The following is a 22548-nucleotide window of genomic DNA, read 5'->3' as shown; positions in this document are numbered from 1 at the left end:
CATGTATTCATTGACAATTGCATGTGAGCATTCTTCAATTATTTATATCATCTGCATGTACTATTGACACGTTGCAATTGATTAATTAACGACCTAATGTTCTAACATACTATGTACTTCGCTACTTTTCTCTAAATTGTCATTGAATGATATAATAGTCCTATTTGTTTAAGAGCCTGGAATTTTGATTGCTATTTGAATTGTGCTGAGCTGGCCCACCCTTTTACATTGTAAAATCAATGTGTTTTTGCTATGGTGTATGGTGGGCCGTTTGTTTCAAAATTCAAAATTAATGTTATATTTTCATTCAGATTACAATACATTCATTCAAGATGCATATACAGTATTCATTCAAGGTCAGTGGATCTTTGGATCAATTTAAATTTGTTTTGGGCAGAATTTCAAATCGATAGAAATTTATATATTTTTTGATTTTGAATATTTTGAAACTGCAAGAGTACATGCAAATGAGTGCATTCTACTTTTAATTTCTTGAGGAAGAATTGGTCCTGAGTTTCGTGCAGAAAAAGCATTTTCAATTTTTGACCATCACTAGCGCTTATAGCATCCACAGGGTTTGCTTAAAATGACCTTTGTACTCTTGAGAAGCCATGCTCCAATGCAATGCTAAATATAGCCAGAATATAACCTTGCCAACTGCTAGCCTTGATATCCCAATCACTTCCTCGAGGCTAGCCAACTGCACGACTCTGCTATGTATAATATAATAATGTACTTCCTTAACTGTACATAATTAATATTATTAAACATTTCAATGTTGAAGGATCAATTAAATTATGATATTATTGTGTGTGTGTGTGTGCAATCGAACAACTGTATGATTATATGTATAGTACCGTCTGTATGCTGGGAACACTCATCTATTGGCCATGGTACTTGGAACACCTATACAGACAGGGGTGTAATTGTCATTGTCAATCAGGGTGGGATACAACTGTTAACATAACCTGTACGCATACAAGCTAGGTGCACATAATACTGATTTTATAACAGACTATAAAGTGCACAGCTTCTTAGAGTACAAAGGTCATTATAAGCTAACCCCTGTGGGTGCAAAATATGAAACTGCTTTTTTCTGCACGAAACTCGGGACCAGTTCTTCCTCAAGAATTGAAAATAGAATGCACTCATTTGCATGTACTCTTGCAGTTTCAAAATATTCAAAATCAAAAAATATATAAATTTCTATCGATTTGAAATTCTGCCCAAAACAAATTTAAATTGATCCAAAGATCCACTGACCATTCAAGACCATGCAATTGTCATTCAAGATTTTAATGCATTCAAGTCGACAATAATTATTCAAGATATGCATGCATATACAGTCATTAAAACACAACATTTATAAGATGTCCTTTGCTTAATGCTCAAAACTCGAAGGTTGGCAACGAACCCCTGACCTCTTGTTAATTTTCGTCAATCAATGTCATGTTTCTGGTTTGGGAATCACCTTACCACTACTGAGGGAGGGAGTTGATTATTGTGAACCCCATTTCCTGTTAATTAAAACAACTACACCATGCAATAAAACCACAAAGTGTGGCTAAAGTCATCTGAAATTATGCATGTTTATGCATCCATCAAAATCTTGAATCTTGAATGAATAATCTTGAATGCTCTTGAATGAAAATTGCACATCTTGAATGAATGTATTGTGATTTGAATGAAAATGTAACATTTGAATTTTGAAACAAACGGCCCACCATATTTTGCAGCCTCTGCATTCTGCAATGCATGCGCTATTATTCTAAATAAAGGAAGTTTGTAAAATATTGAAGTAAGAGCTACACAATGGTTTTTGTCCCAGAGAGTGTTTGTCAACTATCAGTGAGCTAGCTGGTCTTGAAGATACCTACTATATACACAGTAAGTGCATGCAGTAGTAGTAGAATTGTGTAGAGATGTTCCATTGAGCATTAGTTTGTCAACTGTCAGTGAGCTAGCTGGTCTTGAAGATACCTACTAGCTATATACACAGTATAGTGCAGTATAGTGCAGTGCAGTAGTAGTAGATCTAAGAGGTAAACTAATGCTCAAAGATGGTGAAACATCTCCTCTACACAATTCTGCAGATGACTACTATATGTATATAAGATGTTCCATCATTCTTGAGCATTAGACTACCTCTTAGATCTACTACTACTGCACTTACTGTGTGTAGACGTTGTTTGTTTTGAATGTTATAACCTACGAAAATGACCTGCTATATAGTATGTACTGAATATGGCTTAGGCCAAATACACAATTTATACATGATGCCGATTGCGTCTACATTACTTTGACAATGGCCGTTTTTAATTTTGCCATGTAAAAGGTTGCATCTTTGATACTGTATCAGTTAGTCAGGGTTTCATCTAGTAGGGGGGGTGGTTCTTCCCCCCCCCCCAAATCTTGTAGAATAATGACATCATCACATTAGTATTAAATCAACTTTTTTTAAGTGGGCATAGCCAAACACTTGCGCTTACGCACTCCCAAATCTCCCCCCCCCCCCCCAACTTGTTATCCTAGATGAAACCCTGTTAGTGTATTAGAGAGTACAAGAATGATTTGTCAGAACAATCTCATGTACCTCTTTGGTAAACATACACTAACTGTGTTGTACTGACTTTCATTGAATCACACTGTATCACACGTCACTCCCCTTGCAGCTGTACAATGAAGTACATAGCCGCGATAAAATCCTTCGATGTTGTGGATAGGCAATCAGCTGTCTACTGACCAGGTGTGTGTGGGCGGGGGGTAGAATGGACTGTGCGCTCAACAAGATTAATAGATGATAATCCTTATTAGTTGCTTAAAACCTGATACACAATTTCACATGTCCCACAGAGACGTAACCTATAGCTGTGTTCCATTTACCTCGACTGGAAAAAATGTGAGTCAATTAGTGACTTTCTATGACATTTATTCCCGGAACTGAATCATAATAATAATTATGACTCTCACTGTACCCCCCACAGAGGGTTCTTCCAGCGAGCATCGACTGTGGACCCCCCGGACAGATAGCTGGGTATCGACGCGTACTCTAACGTGACCAAGCCAATCATCTATACATCAGCGTCCATGGAGATATGCTCCACCCACTCTGTGAGTCTCCGTATACTTGAGTAGCCGTTATACTAGCATACTTCTATTAAACAACATGATAATCATCACATGTGCCATTAATTGCTCTGGTACGTACTTTGTCCACTGTTTGACTGAAGCTCAGACTCTACTACTAATCTAGACTTTAACAATTCCTCCAGTGTGAGGCTATTAACTTATTTTTATGCCCCAATCTTCATGCAGGGGCGTAGCAAGCAACTTTAAAGTGGTCAGGCCAACTTGATTAAAGGTCAGCTGCTTTTCTACTATTGGAACTTTTGCATACAGTGGTGAATTTTTTACCTAAGAAAAAGGTCATCACTTTTCCTCACCAAAACAGCATGCGCATTATCACTTACAATATTTACGACCATTACCTACCCAGCTGCTAAAGTGGTTAGGCCAAAACCTGACCAGCCTGACCGCTTGCTACGACCTTGATCTTATGTGCAACGTTATGCTATAATTATGTGAACATTATTTCTTACTCGCCCAGGTTCAGGTTCGAAAGTATTGTGTTTGAGATCACGTCAAGCAGATAGAGAAGGTGGAGCAGGGTCCTCCAGGTGAGGCTGTGTGTACAGGTAGAATTAATTTGGTAGGTACGTAAAGTGTTTAAGAAGTTTACTGCCTTGTGTCAGGTATAGTGTTGGTATGCTTGTACGGTGTATGTAAGTACATGTATTCATTTGTCTTGCAAATACATGCATTCTTTGTCTTATACCAGTTGAAGTGTTTCACTGCCCTCTCTTCTCCCCACACAGGACCTCCTTCAGCTGCAATACGAGGGCCTGGCAATCATGAAGATGTTTGAAAGGGCCAAAGTGAACATTAATCTGCTCATCTTCCTCATAAACAAAAATCGACAGAGCGTTAAATTGGATTTCCACTACATTCATTGACAGTTTTATACATACAGTGCATGTGCTCTCTGTGACACTGTAGGGAGCATTGAATTTAAACCATCATTATTACTGTGCTATATTGACCAATTCCAACTGATTTGTTTTTAGGTAATTGTTATGTAATGTGCCGACATATTTCTAGTCTTCTGTACACTAACTGTTTTGTAAATTGTCCTAGTAATAATATAATTATTGTCAAAAGTAGATCATGTCGAGATTAGCCTCGATCCCGGCCCAGGCCACACTTCTCTTGAAAGCCTGTGAAGGAGGCTAGCTAGATGGAGATTATAGCATTATTACAATAGTGTATTCAGTTACATACATACAGCTAGTGCATGACATGCTCTCCGTGTCAGTAGGAAGCATTGAATTCACTCGTCACCATCTGTACATGTGCTATAATTATATTGACCAATGATAGAGATTAGATGCATAACACAACAAATTAATTAACATTTATTAATTAATTAATAACAACAATAATCATAATATAATTATAACTAAACGTTAATTATTAATAATAATCAATTAATTATAAATTAATAATCTAATGAATACACAATTAATAATCAATCAATTAATAAACAACATTAATCTCGGGTAGTCCATTTGTCTTCCTCTCTTTGTTAGTGTCCCTGAATACTGTCTCGATACAGGATCTTAGGTGGTCGGGTATCAACAATACTGTCAGTTCAGAGCAGTGGGTGGTTAGATGTCTGGCAAGCGTCTTCATTCCATCTTCTGTTATTGAGGCATTACCCCATAATATGTTCAGTGATTCAATCTTGTTGATCAGTCCAGTTGATAGCTCCTCGATACTCTGATCAGTCAGTTCACAGTCAACCAAGAACAATGTTCTCAGAGTCTTATTGACTGCAAGTCCAGCAGCAATGTGACGACAGCTAGTCACTGTGTTAAATGACAAATTAAGATATTCGAGGGAATTGTTTGTATTCAGAAGTTGATAGAGGGCAGCTCCATTGTCGTCTGATATTGTTAGTGAGCATTTGGTCAGGTGCAGGCGCTTTAATGATATGTTCGCTGAGAAGGCCTCACAGAGTGTGCTAAGTCCACTGTTACCAATGGCATTATAAGACAAATCCAATTCAGATATTGAACTAGTGTTCTCGATAATCTCAGCGATGTGTATCTCATCTGTAGGAATATCATTATTAGAGTTGGGACACTTGGAGAGTCCTCGGGCCAGAAATTTGCAGCCTTGGTCACCAATAGAGCAATTGCTGAGGCTAAGTGTGAATCCATTACTGCTATTGGAACAAACTGATGCAAAATATCCAACAGAGAGGCAGTCAATAGGATTCATTGTAGTGTAATGAAGATCTAGATTGTGATTAAGAAGATTAGCCACAAACACACACAGTCGCGAGTCTTCAGCTTCGTACAAACAATTGATGAGGGACAACAAAAGGGGCTTCGGCTCATAATACTTCTTCTCTTTCTCAGTTTTGACAACCTTTCTGACCAGATCAAAAACAGTGGCTGGAACTGGACACAAGAATCGAGGTAGCAAGCTGAGGATTGGTCTACTAGTTCTCAGTTTGGTGATACCAGCATAAAATTGGAAGACTGCACTGAATCGAGGACTACCAAATAGCTTCTGGAATACAGAAATTTGTTGCTTGGGAGACATGAGAGAGATGTGGATTGCTGCTAGTAGCTCTTGAATAGACAGATGGAGAAAGCAGTAGTAAACCAGATCACCATCGCTAATGATGCTGGGAACAGTTTGTAATAATCCAACGTTTGAAATTTCCTTCGTAATGCGAAGAGCAGCCAAATCACCGTCAGTAAATGTTGCTTTGTTGGCTTCAATCCCATGATATGCAAGTTGACACATTTGTACGGTCTGTGTTCTGATTTCCGAGGGCAGTGAGTCTGGGGATGTGATGTCTCCCACTGGAATGGTCTTCCCCAACTTCTCCTGGAGGTATCTCTTGAGAGAGCTTTGGACAACCGATGTGAATATCCCGTGGTTGGATGTGGGGAGGGAGTGGTTGTCAGAAAGGAAGCAATTAACGACAATGGAAGCATTGAGGGGGAGGTAGCAGCTACCTTCTACCACTGGGTTCTCTCGAATTCTCTCCAGTAGAGTCTGCACAGCTTGTGAGTCACCTTCCAGACACTCGGTAAAATACTGTTCTAGTTGATGTGGAGTGAACCCCAACACCTCCACCCTGGACGAGACTAGTGGGTGGAGCTCAGCCGAAGATGACGGTCGAGATGTTACAATCACAGCTGATTCGTGTAGGGCTCCTTTTTGTGACATGTCTGGTCGAATTAGTTTGTTAATGATTGAGTCTCTAGGGAGGTCAGAAGGAAGTTCGTCCCATCCGTCCAGCACCCACAGTACACCTTTGCCATCAGTCCCTGAAATTGTTGCCCCTATTTGGCACGCCAGTGTTGAATTCCTACAAGGGAGAAGATCTTCTATTGTTTTTGCTTCTTTAACAAGGGGATCTCTCAGTCTCACGAGGATTGCAATATCAAACTCTTGGAACAGTTTCCCCTTTGCCCACTCCTGACAGATGTGTAGAGCAAGGGTGCTCTTGCCAGAGCCGGGAGCTCCTTCAATCAACACAAAGTTCTGTCTATTTCCAATCTCAGAGAAAATATTCATTAAGTCAATTGGAGTTTTTTGAAGCAAAATATCGTCAATTTTTCCTGTGATTGTTAGTTTAACAAATTCATCGTCGATTCTTCCTCTCTGTATTTTCTCCTTCTGAATCATGGCCAGTTTGAAGACTTTGTTTGTTGGGACAGGAGGCCATTGTGTGGCTGATGTGGATACTCGTGCTCTGTAGCGACTTTGTAGGTAGTCCCTGTACGAGGACAGCTTGTGGTTCAGCAAGACCCTCTCTCGGGAGGGGGGACACGAGGTGGTGGAGTCTGGGGAAACAAAACAATAGGTGAGTTCCATTCCTGGTGATAGTCAATATGTGTGTAACAATAGCAATTAAGTTGAAGAGCTAGTCCCTTATTTGGTTGCAATCACTCCCACAACGTATGGTACCACAATGACCACACTATCACATGACAGACTCACATTTGTCAGACAAGTACTTGCACACTTGAACAGCAACGTCTCCTTTGAGCAGGGAAAGTATGACGAGTAGCAGAGCTTGGAAGGTGGCTTGTAGTTGGTTCTTATTCTGCCAGTATTCTAGGGCAAGTTTCATTCCGGCTTGAGTGCGGTTTAGACGTGTTTTAGCCTTCACTTCGCTGACGTCAGTTTTCTGTCCAGGTGACAGCTCCAGCTTTTCAAGATAGTCATCAGTGTTATCGAAACATGCTGCTAACTCGGGTAGATCTGGTTCCTGTATTGCTGTATTGAGCTGCTCATCAGTCAGTTTCATTTCTGTCTTCAGATCGTCAATTGTGAGCTCTGAGGGAATTCACCATTAAAAATAGATTTTATATCAGTGAGTCAGTGGACTACCGTAGTTGTGGCAGTACAAAACACAAAACACAACAAATTGCGTTTAGCCCAGCTGGCGCCTAAATTATGGTGGCGCTTATGTTCTACAGCTAGTATAGAGAAAATGGGCATGGTCTAGTTCAGTTTCTAGCTGCACCGTTGAGAGCTGACTCGTGAACAACATTAGCTATGTGTCAGACAACTGCTGAAAGTGTGAAGGAAGTCAAAGATGCAGGATGATTGTCTTAATTGATGTCTCAAACAAGCCTTTTTATGAGCGCCAGAAAAAGAATAATTACAGCAACGGTGGCGCTTCTTTTAGGGCCCAAAAATTATCCAATGTGGCGCTGTAAATTAATCAATAATTATGTATGTATGTACATATGATAATTGCTATCAACCAAAAGTGTAGAACCCAGATCCAGATCCCGAGCGAGCTAGGGCAATTATGGTGGTGGTTATGTTCTGCTAGCTAGTACAGACCCTCAGACACCCACACCTGTGTTTGCTAATATGGACAAGCTGCTCTTGCTCAAACCTCCCCTGACCATGCATCTGGATAATATTGGAGAGTACCTCGCTCTGCTAGGGCATGTGTCATGTGTGTTAGAATCTAACTTAGAGTACCTTGATTTGGTTCTTTAGCAGCCATTCCGACATGTACATCTATAGATATTTACTTGCCAGAGTTTGTTTACTTGCTTGGCTTGGCTAGTTCACAAAAAGGGGTGTATCTTGTACAGAGGTTCCTGCTGTGGACCACTCCCTTTAGCTGTGAGAGGGTGTGGTTGTTTAATAATTAGACTTCACATAATTATGAAAGTAAAAACCTCTGCTCTACGTTTTACAAATAAATGCTAGGTCTACAATCAATCAAGACACAGAACTAGATCTAACTATGGCGACGTGCTTCTGCTGCCCCAAACCTCGCTACAAACGGCTGGTTGATGGGCTCTTCCCAGAGGACCCTCAAACACCCACACCTGTGTCTGCTAATATGGACAAGCTGCTCTTCTTTGCTCAAACCTCCCCTGACCATCTGGACAATATTGGAGAGTACCTCGCTCTGAGACTGCGTCGGAGCCTGCAAAGAGAGAGAAATGGGTTAGACGACTATTTCAGAGACGTACCTGTACAGTATACAATGTCGACATGTCATGTATAGCTAGGGAAATTTATCGACCATCCCCGTACCTCCGGAACAGAAAATGGTGTATATATATAATTATGTGGCTGGGAACTTTAAATGTTATATCTATGATACAACTATAGTATCCAATGGCTTTCTCACAAACGTGGTATAAAATACCATTTTCATGCCCCTCCCTCCCCCAGGCATGTGAGTGTGGCTCTGCAAGTGACGGAGAAGCTGCTGTCAGCCTGTGACTCACGAAAGCTCCAGTTGATTGTGGATAGCTACCTGGATATACTGCATAATATGCTGGAAACTAGCAACACAGAACTGCATATCATGGCCACCAATTCGGTGAGTAGGGAGTGGGTGTGTGGTGTGTGTGTGTGTGAGTAGAGTGTGTTGGTGGGTGAGTGCAGAGAGTGAACGTGTATCTTCACGATTAGATTGCATGTACATATACTTTTCATTTTGTTAATAGTGTATTGTGTATACAACACATTGACGACCCTTCCTCCACACACACACACAGTTTGTGAAGTTTGCCGAGCGAGAGGAAGGGAACACCCCCTACCACAGACAGTACGACTTCCTCATCCACCGCTTTGCCTCTCTTAGCCTCACCAAGAATGTCGACGACGCCGACAAATATCACGAGTATGAGCACATTCACTGTTTTGAAATGAAATGAGTTTGAGTGGCCACAGTTCGAAGTGTTAGGTGTCATATTTTAACTGTACCGCCCTTAGGGTGCTCTGCCACATGCATAACTTGTGATCACATTGCTTTCATCACCAACTCCACCCCTCCCCACTACACCTCACACAGGACGCAGATGGCTGGGTTGCAACGGCTGAGGGGAGTAATAAAGAAGATTGGTCGGCAAGACAACCTCCAGATGAACATTTGGGACCTAGGTCACATGAACAAGATAGTGCCGCCCTTCCTCTTCAATATGCACAGTCACAGTGTCGCCCAGTCAAGGTATACTATAATTATGTACTAACATTAATAGTATCTACAAGTTGCTGCTCCTGGAGCACTGGCTAATACACAATCATACATACTGTAGCTTCAATGAGCGATGTACACGCACCATTACCCATTGGTGGCCTTAGGCAATGTGTATGAGTATATGCAGTGTGTGCCCATAGTAACCCCCCTCCCACTCTGACAGAGAGTCTGGTGAGATCCAGCCTGTTGTGGAGGAGGGGGACAGTCTGGGAGGGTACTCTCAGGATAGTCTCACTGAGCTCATCACTTTTGCCGGACTCTCTCACATCGACAGTGTCCTCAAGCCAATACTGCAGTAAGTCAGTCAATGCCTCGTGTGCATAGGTGCTATTTGTAGGCAAGGTGGTTTCCCTAATGTATATGTATACAGTGTACATGCGTAGGTATTACAACACTGTACTTGTAGGCAAGGTGGTTTCCCTAACTTAAATCGAACTGCATGTTCAGCAGGAGTGCATTAGGATTCTTATTGAACTCCTGATGTTAGTAAAGTGCTATGACCTATTGTGCAATGTTGTCTCAGCAGGTCTAGTACCATGACAACCATTGTCTCATTTCCTGTGTATATATATAGTAACACTCCATTGCTTCCCTTGTAGACACTTTGACCTAAACAAACTATGGATATCAGACAAGGAATTCACAGCTGGTGTGTACGTCATCGTCGTGGAAGCCATGCAGGTACACGTATATACTGGTGGCCAACTTGGAAACGGTTCTCACCATAGTGTATTATTATTAGTGCACCATGCCAAGGGCGTATACAGAGAAGAGGGCATGCAACTCTCGCCCTATTCTCAGATCATCCGACTTTGTATTGAGCTATTTTTAGAACTGCCCACAAAAACTCCCACGCGTAACCTTTGACCGCACAAGGTAAATCAAAGTATTTTTTATATCTGTGCTAGCTAGCTAGCTTGATTGCAGCATAGTAAAACTAGTTCTCAGAAGCAGTATGGCTCGTACTAGCAGTGTCAAAGGCAAAGAGGCAAACCATCCAACAGTTGCAACTCCAAGAAGATGAAACCTAGGTACAATAAACCTGTCTTCCTGAGTCTCTGGTACTTCTTAACAATGCGCCCAGCACTTAACTTCCTGCTCGAAGGGGTTGTATTGGACCTGGCTGGACTAGGACTGGTCATGACACTTTTCTAAAATAATACTGCACTGTTCATGTTATGTTAGCTAGCTAGTTAGCTAGCAAAGGCAGCTCTGATGTACACGCCCATAATTATAACTCTGTAAACAGCACCGCCCACTTGTTCACGTCCGTATACTGAATTCTATTTTTAGCATATCCGGTCTCTGATACGAAGTCGGATGAGTACGTAGGGTACGTAGGGTACATAGTGAGTTGCATGCCCTCTTCTCTGTATATGCCCTTGATCATGCTTGATACTTATGGTCGTGTACGGTCGACTGTAAATTCTGACTTGACTGTCCACAACGTAACATTGATAGCTTTCAGGTCCAACATACTCCGTCACTTTCTGAACAAGATTGTTTATTCAAGCATTTCAATTGTTCCCTCCAGTGTCTACTTACAGTGTAGACATGTACCCCCCAGTGTACATTTATTTATCTTATCCCCCCACAGCCCCCCAGTGTACATTATCTTATCCCCCCACAGCCCCCCAGTGTACATTATCTTATCCCCCCACAGCCCCCAGGGTACAGTATCTTATCCCCCCACAGCACCCCAGTGTACAGTATCTAACACGTACCCCTACAGCCCTCTAGTGTACATTATCCACTGTACACGTACCCCCATAGAGACAGGATCGGTACAAGGCCGTCCAGTCGCTGGTGGACCACCTGGATGCCAGTGTACATTATCCACTTACATGTGCCCCCACAGCCCCCAGTGTACATTATCCACTTACATGTGCCCCCACAGCCCCCAGTGTACATTATCCACTTACATGTGCCCCCACAGCCTCCCAGTGTACATTATTCACTTACATGTGCCCCCCACAGCCTCCCAGTGTACATTATCCACTTACATGTACCCCCACAGCCTCCCAGTGTACATTATCCACTTACATGTGCCCCCACAGCCTCCCAGTGTACATTATCCACTTACATGTGCCCCCACAGCCTCCCAGTGTACATTATCCACTTACATGTGCCCCCACAGCCTCCCAGTGTACATTATCCACTTACATGTACCCCCACAGCCTCCCAGTGTACATTATCCACTTACATGTGCCCCCACAGCGTCCCAGTGTACATTATCCACTTACATGTATCCCCACAGCCTCCCAGTGTACATTATCCACTTACATGTACCCCCACAGCCTCCCAGTGTACATTATCCACTTACATGTACCCCCACAGCCTCCCAGTGTACATTATCCACTTACATGTGCCCCCACAGTCCCCCAGTGTACATTATCCACTTACATGTACCCCCACAGCCTCCCAGTGTACATTATCCACTTACATGTGCCCCCACAGCCTCCCAGTGTACATTATCCACTTACATGTACCCCCACAGCCTCCCAGTGTACATTATCCACTTACATGTGCCCCCACAGCCTCCCAGTGTACATTATCCACTTACATGTGCCCCCACATCCCCCAGTGTACAACATTATCCACTTACATGTGCCCCCACAGCCTCCCAGTGTACATTATCCACTTACATGTGCCCCCACAGTCCCCCAGTGTACATTATCCACTTACATGTGCCCCCACAGCCTCCCAGTGTACATTATCCACTTACATGTACCCCCCACAGCCTCCCAGTGTACAACATTATCCACTTACATGTACCCCCCACAGCCTCCCAGTGTACATTATCCACTTACATGTACCCCCCACAGCCTCCCAGTGTACATTATCCACTTACATGTACCCCCACAGCCTCCCAGTGTACATTATCCACTTACATGTGCCCCCACAGTCCCCCAGTGTACATTATCCACTTACATGTGCCCCCACAGCCTCCCAGTGTACATTATCCACTTACATGTACCCCCACATCCCCCAGTGTACAACATTATCCACTTACATGTACCCCCACAGCCCCTCAGTGTACATTATCCACTTACATGTACCCCCACAGCCTCCCAGTGTACATTATCCACTTACATGTACCCCCACAGCCTCCCAGTGTACATTATCAACTTACATGTGCCCCCACATCCCCCAGTGTACAACATTATCCACTTACATGTACCCCCACAGCCTCCCAGTGTACATTATCCAGTTACATGTACCCCCACAGCCTCCCAGTGTACATTATCCACTTACATGTGCCCCCACAGTCCCCCAGTGTACATTATCCACTTACATGTGCCCCCACAGCCCCCAGTGTACATTATCCACTGTACATGTACCCCCACAGTCCCCCAGTGTACATTATCCAATGCACATGCTCACCCCACCCCCCCCCCCCCAGTGTGCAGTAATTATCATGTACCCCCCTCAGCCCCCAATGTACATTATCCACTTACACGTACCCCCCACAGCCCCCCAGTGTACATTATCCACTGTACATGTACCCCCACAGAGACAGGATCGGTACAAAGCCGTCCAGTCGCTGGTGGACCACCTGGATGCCAAGGTGAAGGAGTCCTGGGAGACCAAACAAGGGATCCTCGGCACACTCTCTAAATGTGTTGCCGTGGCAGCAGACAGCTCTCTAGGTGAGTCTCTATGGTAAAGTACTTGTATGGTTTCAACACTATTTTTGAGCCATTTTCTAGAGAAGGCTATACGCATTTCTTCTTCATACGTAGATGCTGTCATAGCTGTTATTAAAGTTTGTACATGATCGTGACATTGTATGTTTTGACACTGGCTTAATCTTTATAATTATACGTACCGTATTACTAGAATATTTTGCGAGTGAAAAAACCTTTTCGAATGAGCCAAATCAGCAGAAAATTTGACCTTTTGCGATCTAACTATTGCGTTCTGGCAAAGATCGTGTGTATTTACTAGTAATAATTTAGGTTTTGCCGATATTATTGTTGCAAATTGATCAACCCTCGCAAAATTCGTAAATGTTTGATGCTCGCAAAACATTCTAGTAATACGGTAGTGTGGTTTAATTCCACGCTTTAAATCTGCATACATATATTTACATTACTTAGCTTGTGTCCACTCATGCAGGCCCGTCTGTACTGGATATATTCCGTACACTGGTCCGCCACCTCCGTATCTCCATAGAAACCGTTTCAGAAGGCCCCCCCGACCTCACGTCCTCTCTGACCTTTCAGCAATCCATCACTATCACTGTGGGGGAGTTTGCAGGAGTCCTTCCCGACTATCACAAGCCAGATATACTGGAGCTCATCAACTCTTATGTACCCGTGGCCTCAAGGGGTCTTGATAGCAGAGCCACCACTGGACTGTCTGTACATCCTCTGGCAGCTCAGGACACTCAAAACAGGTGAGAATGATATTATACAGCTTTTGCTTCATTTAGCTATTTGTGTACATGTATGTGTTTAGTTTCCTTCGTGAGTTCTGTTTATAGCAGTAACCTTTGAGTAGATTATATTACAGAGGATGACGTGCTTATAATTATGTGACCATGCACAATAGACTGTGTGCATTACTAAGTGTTTAAGCTTCCATAATTGTACTCTCTCCTTTATTATGCAGCCCCATGTTGACTACCTCCCTGGTCAAGTGTTTGAGGGCGGTGGCTGACACTTGTCACGCATCAGTGGTGGAGACGGCGTTCCCAGGGCAACTGTTTGCCTCCCTCGTTCAATTGCTCCTCATTCGAGCACACAGCTGGATGTGGCCCTACTCTGGCATCGTCTCGTAGATCACCATTCCAACAAGGACAAGATTCCTCTCAACACGTATGTGGATGTGTGTGTGTGTGTGTGTACCTTGCTATGTTCAGTGTGCATTTGAGGCACACTATATTTTATTTGTTAGTTACACAGGTCCATATGAGCTTTTGTCTTAGCTTTCACTACATGTATGTCATGTGCAGTGCATACAGCTACATGTACGTGTATTTATACCCTCCCCTTGTGCAGTGATTGGGTGAGTCTGGAGGGTGTGGTTTAGAAAGGATTCCTCTCTAAAACAGTCAACTCTCTCTTCACCAATCTCCTGGAACTGGCCAAAACTCTCTGCACTAGCCCTGCTAACACACTCGCTTTCTACCAACTCGTATTTCTCCTGACACTGGAATTCTCATATCAAAGGCTCTCAGATATACTGGTCTTCCTACACCAGCTGCAAGAGCTTGCTGTGAAGGAGAAAGGTCTTGAGGCACATCACAGAGTGGTGCTACATGCTACAGTGGCAGGTGTGCTGTATCTAGCGCCCAAGATTAGTCGAAACGAGGTACTCAAGACGCACATCGATGGAGTGATTGCTAAGAGGAAGGAGACAGCTCCGAAGGCTATTGTGGGACATTCTTCTAGAAGGGTGAGTGTGTGTGTATGGGGGGGGGGCAGTCTTCTAAAGGGTGAGCAGTGTGTCATACAGGGGGGAAGGGGGATATTCCCCCTAGCTCCAATTCCCCCCCCCCCTAAAATTTGCATGTAGGTACTAGTTGGGGTCCATAGCTGGCAATTTTACATACTAACAGCAAGAGTTCGTCTATTATGAACTCTCTTGCTAACAGTTTGACCCTTTACCAGTAAATTTGGTAATGATCATCACATATATTTGCTCTCAATACTAATTACAATGTTGTTTGCATGAGAGTAGATCTTTACCAAATGCATTATTTTGTTTTCCTTTTACCTTCTAGAAGCAGGGGCGTAGGGAGGGGCAGGGCTTTGGGGGCTGGAGCCCCCCCTTCCTCTGCAAAAGCCACACTAAGAGCCCCACCTTCTCTGATGACTGTCTTTAGCCTGGGAATTACTGGTATAGATTAGTGGCAGACAAACAGCATGTCCAAGAGCTAGCTATACTATACTAGTAACTTTAATTCTTCAGTGTAACTAAGCTAGCTAGCTAGATCTAGCTTCTTATTTAGCATGCATGCAGTTAATATTTAATTGAAGCAGGTGTGGCTATAAACTATTTCTTGCACATGCGCAATGCACTGTGCAACTGATCAATAATCTACCACAGAGGTTGATTTGAGAGCAGCAACTATGTCACAGAAACTGGACCACTATTTCTCAAGGCCAAGATCTAGTACCAACTTGCCAAGCTCTAGTGCCAGCTTGCCAAGCTCTAGTACTGCCAGCCTGAGTACTGATGAAGAGCCAGCAAAGTAACTGATCAGCTACATTATCATAATATAATTATATTATGTAAATAATTATTAGCAATGTTTTCATGCATATTAATCATTATTACAAGTACAAAAAAATTGTAACATCATAAAAATTAATTAGCAAGTACAACAAAATTAATATTCCCGGAAATTAGTCATTAATTAGGAGGTGTGGTTTCCGGTCGCCGAAAATTTTCGGAGACTTCGCGCCAGAAACCAGCTTTTCAGCTCAGCCCCCCCTTCCTCAAAATCCTGCCTACGCCCCTGAGAAGTGCAGTCATCTAGACATGGAGGAGAAGCTGCTCAAGAGATATCAAATCATGGACCCGGGTGTCATGGCTGAGCTGGAGTGAAAATTGGAACTATGCAGATGTGAGTAGTTTTAAATTAGCATGTATGCAAGCACACTGTTTCTGTGGTACATGTATATCAGACTAGTCTTACAGGTTGCAGTAGATTTGTTGTGTCATATCCGCGAGGTACCGGTTAAGCAGATGTTACATGTACGTGCCCATTCATATCTCTCACGCTAGAGGTTAGGGGTCACGTGACTGCGATTATAGGTTTTGGGGAATACGGAAAGAGGGGCCCCTGTGATTAGCAGTATAAAGAGCCTCATTTAGCCCCTCCCCCCTAATCGAAACTATAAGTGAGAGGCATGCATTAGCACATCGCAGTTTGCAGCACTCGTTATTATTAGTGAGTTTTCATGATTTTAGTCCATTTATCATCTGTTGGTTTAAGTTACCATAATGCCGGTTTATCATGTTTTCCTGTTCCTTTGCACAGTTTGTGTGTGTTATGTCACTGTGATCGACCCACCCCATGCTGGAGGTTGATGTGAGTTGAGACTGAGAATGATGCCCTGTCAGTAATGAACCCGAACACTCACTCTCATGCCTTCAACAAGTTTAGGTAAGAAATAATATTATGTTAACCAAAGTTGTGGTTAAAGAGTTTATAATACTGTAGGACTGGAAATATTTCGTATTTTAAATATTCATACAGCCACGTTGAGCCTATTGCTGTAGAATAGTTTTGTAGTTTTATTTTTCGTACAGTGTATGATGTTCGTGTTTTCGCGGATTAGGCATAAACCGCGAATTTAATATTACATGCATGCTGCAAAAAGGGCGCTATAGCACGAAAATTTATACCCTCGAAATATACCCGCTATACGGACGTAAGAGGCTTTTTCTCAACTGATACATGTAGAATAATCATTATAGCTACATGTACTAGATCTCACTGTACAATTTGGTACATCATTAATTGTTCATGTTTCCAGGGGGGAATTTTGGGAAATCTGAGTGCTCCCACCCCTCTTCATGAAACCCTGATTGTAACCACAGACACTTGAGATACAATGTGCTAGCCCTTGTAAAGGTACTTGATAATTCATTGCAAACATCCTAATTTAAGATTTCACGACAGCCAGGGTTTGGGTGAACCTTTATGTATAGTGATGTAATAGGAGGTGTGGTCAACATTTTTCGGTGCACGTACACCTTCCCCCCCCCCCCAGTTTTTATCCTATGAAACCCTGACAGCATGTGACGAAGGTTGAACAGAACGCCTACTACGGTTTTAAGTATGTGGAGTTGCATACTCTTCCTAATGAAGTTGCTAGTACAGTGGTTTTCCTTTGCAAGAGCACTGCAACCACAATGTAGTGATTACCTCTGTCTGTGTGTTATTTTAATCCACCCACATGCACCACCCACACATCACAAAATCACAGTAAAGTGATGCATCTTACAGACTATCTATACTGCAGACTTTCACACAACTTACAGAGTATGTACTCTACTTGCACAGCATTATCATTCCTCCTACTCATTTATGCTTGATGCTCGAGGTCAACAAGCTGCTTCTGGGAAATCCCCATTTTGAGCAACACAAGTTCCTTTCAGATTTGATTCACTACATATGCAGCGGTAGTTAGACTCACACATAGATAGTAAAAGATAGTAAATACAGGCCCTCAGCTCCCTATACATGCAAGTTTGAGCTTATATCATTCTACCACAATGAATCAAGCAACAAGTTAGCTGAGCTACGTACCATCGCAATCACTTCAGTTAGACGAAATATGAGGAGAGTTGACGCACTGTACAGCTGGAAAATTTGGTGATTATTTGGCGAATGCAATACAATACTATATACAGTGACGTTGTGTCCACCAGAACATTTTAATTTGGGAATTTTTCAGTAAATCGCCCAATTAAAACACCCATCAAATTTCCTTATTATAAGGGGTTTACATTTTACAGGCAATTCCAAGTTATGATTCAGATTGCTTTTGTTGCCTTGTTAATACCAGGAGCCCATAAATAAGAGAAGGAGCGGCTAACTTCAACGTATACTCTGGGATCACGTGTCGTAATTGCCGGTGGCCTACATTATGCATGTATGTACATTAAATTAGTACAGGACTAGATAATTATTTGTTGATAAAAAATAATGAATGAAATGAAATTATGAATTCTGATTCGCCCAGGTTCAGGTTCGGACATGTTGTGTTTGAGATCACATCAGGCAGATAGAGAAGGTGGAGCTGGTCCTCCAGGTGAGGGTGTGTGTACAGGTAGAATTAATTTGGTAGGTACGTAGTGTTCGAGAAGTTTACTGCCTTGTGTCAGGTATAGTGTTGGTATGCTTGTACGGTGTATGTAAGTACATGTATTCATTTGTCTTGCAAATACATGCATTCTTTGTCTTATACCAGTTGAAGTGTTTCACTGCCCTCTCTTCTCCCCACACAGGACCTCCTTCATCTGCAATACGAGGGCCTGGCAATCATGAAGATGTTTGGGAGGGCCAAAGTGAACGTTAATCTGCTTATCTTCCTCATTAACAAAATCGACAGAGCGTTAAATTGGATTCCCATTAGCAAATTGTGTTCATTGACAGTTTTATACGTACAGCTCTCTGTGACACACTGTAGGGAGAATTGAATTTAAACCATCATTATTACTGGACCAATTCCAACTGATTTGTTTTTTAGTTATGTAATGTGCTGACATCCTTCTAGTCTTCTGTGCACTGAAGCAAATAATTGTTCTAGAATAAAATTAATGATTAGCCTCGATCCCGGCCCAGGCCACACTTCTCTTGAAAGCCTGTGAAGGAGGCTAGCTAGGTGGAGATTATAGCATTATTACAATAGTGTATTCAGTTACATACATACAGCTAGTGCATGACATGCTCTCCGTGTCAGTAGGAAGCATTGAATTCACTCGTCACCATCTGTACATGTGCTATAATTATATTGACCAATGCAACTTCCATTAATAACAACGTCGACCTTTGTTTTACGTGTAATAATTATGTCTGTACGCTACTTTTTTCTTTTCTCGAAGCAATATTGGATAATTATTATTGTAGAATAAAATATAATAGTTGTCAAAAGTACATGCAATGGTCGAGATTAAATGCATACACATTAATCTCAGGTAGTCCATTTCTCTTCCTTTCTTTGTTAGCGTCCCTAAATACTGTCTCGATACAGGATCTTAGGTGTCTGGGTATGTACAATCGTGTCAGTTCAGAGCAGTGGGTGGTTAGATGTCTGGCAAGCGTCTTCATTCCATCTTCTGTTATTCGGCCGTATAAATGCAGGGAAGTATGTCAGCAATTGTAATGGCTTCTCTAACGAGGGGATCTCTTAGTTTCACGAGGATTGCAATATCGAGCTCTTGGAACAGTTTCCCCTTTGCCCACTCCTGACAGATGTGTAGAGCAAGGGTGCTCTTGCCAGAGCCGGGAGCTCCTTCAATCAACACAAAGTTTCGTCTATCTATAATCTCAGAGAAAATGTTTATCAAGTCAACCGGAGTTTTTTGAAGTAAAATATCGTCAATTTTTCCTGTGATTGATAGTCTAAAAAATTCATCGTCAATTCTGCCTCTCTGTATTTTCTCCTTCTGAATCATGGCCAGTTTGAAAATTGTTTTTGTTGAGACGGGAGGCCATTGTGTGACTGATGTGGAGTCTGGTTCTCTGTAGCGACTTTGTAGGTAGTCCCTGTACGAGGACAGCTTGTGGTTCAGCAGGACCCTCTCTCGGGAGGGAGGACACGAGGTGGTGGAGTCTGGGGAAACAAAACAATAGGTGAGTTCCATTGGGTTTATTCTTTATAGGAAACATGACACTCTTTATACCTTGGTTCTGCTCTTTAGTAGCCATTCCAGTAAATATATAAATCTGTGCCTTGCAGCATAGATTGAAGAGTTAGCTCTCTATCTCAGACTCTGAAATATATTGTGTTTTGTTTTTGCAAAAAAAGTGGGTGTATCTCAGATGCCAAATACTGATATACACCCACTTTTTGCATTTACCACACCCACCAAAGACTGTTCATGTGGTGCATGTGGTGCATGCATGGGGTTATGATTTTTTGAAACCTGGCTCATTGCTAAAGTATTACAGCATTCTCCGAATGGAAAGAGGGTGAGTCAATTTATTAGCCATAGATTATTGTCTGGTTCATCAATTGGTTTGTAAGGTCGTGGATCATGTTTTCTGTTTTTTAATTTGCACAGTTTAAGGCTGAGAATGCTGCCCTGTCAGTAATGAACAAGTAAGAAATGTGATTACCGTAAGACCTTTAATTAAAGCAACACTATTTACGAAGCCAGAGGTTGCTTCTTTTGGAGATTGAAAATTATGTTGAAGACCTGATATCACATCTAATTATAGGTACGTAGCTCTACTTAGTCTATACTTGCCTCAATTTCTAGCCGCTTAAAACGTGTTTTCCAGTGGGTTAGAACCGATGCTAGGGTGTGCCTACATTTACCTCCATTTAGGACGCGACATTAAAACACAATATAGCTGTCGTAGAAGTCAGAAAATTACCTAAGCTCGAGAGTGTCACATATTTGGAGGGTCACCTTAATTAGAGGTCTTACAGTACCAGAACTGCAGAGTTGAGTTTTGGCACTCTCCAATTGCCGTGTATTAAGTGTGCACCTCTGGAGAATTAGCTTTGGTCCAATAATTATAGGAAACAGAAGTTGCATTTCCTGCCATAATTATATATCTCTAAAGCGGTCAAAGTTTACAATGGCTGCTGCTAGGCAGCACAGCTTTTGTTGCACTTTTATGACTAATAAATCAATAGGGCTTTAAATTAGTGCAAGCTAGGCTAACTCGTAAGTTGGTTGGGTTGTCGATTTCCCTCCCCAAGATATTTACTAGTCTCATTGAGATCAGGGAGAGTAAGTCACTATCACTTGTGCACCTTTGTGAACCTGTCTGTCTAATGTGATCACCCTGTAGCCAGGTTAATGGCCCAGTCTCCATAGGGTTGGTTTCATGCAACCTGTGTTAGCATGTCACCTCTTTATTACAGCCACTGTTGGTCTGCCCTAGTGTGAGCTCTCAGACTTAGCCTTGTGTGTACATGTACATGCATGCTGCCTGTGCACCTGATGTGCTGGTAATGTGTATAATCTCTTCTGCTCAGAGAACCGGACATTTGGATCTACCGAGCACAACTCCAGATCACACACAATATTCAAACTGACCATTGAAAGCAGGGTTAGAGATGAGGAACTCAGTGATGGCACTCCTATCAGGGTGTCCTCTCTGGTGAGTGGGGTTGGGCAAGTGTGTGCCTACAGCTGTGAACATACACTAGGTCGACTATTTTGCTTTAATTTGATCTACACGTACAGACTATGTATGTGTAAATGTACATATAAGTTATTGTTATTATGATGATTTTACCTCCTTCTCTGTGTTCAGAGCCTGGTTGACCTGGCTGGGTCAGAGCGTGTAAGTCAACAGGTGCCACGGGTGAGCAGTTTTGGGACCAGTAGCCAATCAAGTAAAACTTCCCGTTGCTTTTTTGATGAAGATCATATCAAATTAAGTTATCAGAGTGAACCGTGTGAGTTACTATAGTTACATTGTACAGTATGCACTGCATGGAAATGTGCAGTTATATTAATCCCACGCTGAATGTACTGCTTTGTATAATTATACTCTCTCCTTCATAAAATGGTGTCGGTACATGTACGTACGTCATGTGATTACAGTTGCTTAAGTTTCTTACCAGTTTTGAGAGGCCGCTAATAGCAAGAGTCCATAATAAAAGAGAGGGAGTATCCAACGTAGCATTACCTTGCGTCAAATGTATTCGGAAAGTGACATAACTTCCTGCTTTTTAATCAAACAATCCGAGTACCCGAAGCCGCTACTTACCTCGAGGCAGAAACATTTTATGCCATAAGTTGTTCAGACAGGGTATAACGTTACACTCCGAATACATCTGATGCAAGGTAACGATATACGCTCGATACTCTCTCTCTTTTATTATGGACTGAATTTTGTATGTATGAAGATGTTTAGATTAATGGATCACGATTGGTTGTTATGGTAAGGTAGTCTATACTTTGCATGGCTGAACACCCTTGTATTAGCTATAAGTACAAGCACTGCAATATAGGACAACCAACCTGCATGTCTGTTTCTGAAGTACTACTCTTTCAGTGTTTATATTGGAGCGTTTTTCTCATACCTCGATTTAGATAACACAAGCTGACCGTTGAAAGCAGGGTTAGAGATGAGGAACTCAGTGATGGCACTACTATCAGGGTGTCCTCTCTGGTGAGTGGGTTGGGCAAGTGTGTGCCTACAGCTGTGAATAAATTCTTGACTGATTGACGTCTACACTGCTCCCAGGATACATGCATGTATTTTAATATACAGGTTGGTTGTTCTGTTGAAGCTTTATGACCAC

At 42.3% G+C, this 22548-nt stretch overlaps 3 protein-coding genes and 2 long non-coding RNA genes across 7 annotated transcripts in view; 3 read left to right on the top strand and 2 right to left on the bottom strand.

The window, feature by feature from the left end:
• Positions 1-22548, top strand: part of LOC135339249 (uncharacterized) — a 73978-nt gene that overhangs the window by 50971 nt on the left and 459 nt on the right. The gene's annotated exons all lie outside the window — the stretch shown is intronic.
• LOC135338905 (NACHT, LRR and PYD domains-containing protein 3-like) lies at positions 4594-8213 on the bottom strand. Its single transcript, XM_064534998.1, has 2 exons — positions 8080-8213; positions 4594-7419 (listed from the first exon to the last, which is right to left on the bottom strand). Exon 2 carries the CDS (start codon positions 6952-6954, stop codon positions 4594-4596), a length of 2361 nt encoding a protein of 786 aa, XP_064391068.1. The 5' UTR covers positions 6955-7419; positions 8080-8213.
• Positions 8255-9897, top strand: LOC135338904 (protein EFR3 homolog B-like). Its single transcript, XM_064534997.1, has 5 exons — positions 8255-8556; positions 8788-8938; positions 9117-9241; positions 9413-9568; positions 9762-9897. Exons 1-5 carry the CDS (start codon positions 8351-8353, stop codon positions 9895-9897), a joined length of 774 nt encoding a protein of 257 aa, XP_064391067.1. The 5' UTR covers positions 8255-8350.
• LOC135339209 (uncharacterized) lies at positions 14584-18866 on the top strand. 3 transcript variants are annotated; one of them, XR_010395907.1, is made up of 5 exons: positions 14584-16172; positions 16590-16715; positions 17089-17186; positions 18301-18369; positions 18566-18866. It is a non-coding gene; the product is annotated as an uncharacterized LOC135339209 (long non-coding RNA). The 3 variants fall into 3 exon arrangements; XR_010395908.1 differs by lacking the exon at positions 17089-17186; XR_010395906.1 differs by lacking the exons at positions 18301-18369; positions 18566-18866 and having other exon boundaries at positions 17089-18280.
• On the bottom strand, positions 19168-20099 carry LOC135339175 (uncharacterized). The gene is made up of 2 exons (XM_064535321.1): positions 19964-20099; positions 19168-19893 (listed from the first exon to the last, which is right to left on the bottom strand). The coding sequence occupies exons 1-2, from the start codon at positions 19986-19988 to the stop codon at positions 19400-19402; spliced, it is 519 nt and encodes a 172-aa protein (XP_064391391.1). The 5' UTR covers positions 19989-20099; the 3' UTR covers positions 19168-19399.

Source organism: Halichondria panicea, chromosome 7 (assembly GCF_963675165.1).
Source record: "Halichondria panicea chromosome 7, odHalPani1.1, whole genome shotgun sequence".
NCBI lineage: Eukaryota > Metazoa > Porifera > Demospongiae > Suberitida > Halichondriidae > Halichondria > Halichondria panicea.
The sequence above is the reverse complement of the archived record's forward strand: the minus strand, read 5'-3'. Positions and strand labels throughout refer to the sequence as shown.

Bases quoted from the DNA above. Each gene is read 5' to 3' on its own strand.
- LOC135338905 (XM_064534998.1), bottom strand. From the start codon at position 6,954: ATGGAACTCACCTATTGTTTTGTTTCCCCAGACTCCACCACCTCGTGT.
- LOC135338904 (XM_064534997.1), top strand. From the start codon at position 8,351: ATGGCGACGTGCTTCTGCTGCCCCAAACCTCGCTACAAACGGCTGGTT. The intron at 8,557-8,787 runs GTTAGACGACTA...TCCCTCCCCCAG, and splicing joins CTGCAAAGAGAGAGAAATGG to GCATGTGAGTGTGGCTCTGC. The intron at 8,939-9,116 runs GTGAGTAGGGAG...ACACACACACAG, and splicing joins ATATCATGGCCACCAATTCG to TTTGTGAAGTTTGCCGAGCG.
- LOC135339175 (XM_064535321.1), bottom strand. From the start codon at position 19,988: ATGGCTACTAAAGAGCAGAACCAAG. The intron at 19,894-19,963 runs GTATAAAGAGTG...TTGTTTCCCCAG, and splicing joins TACTAAAGAGCAGAACCAAG to ACTCCACCACCTCGTGTCCT.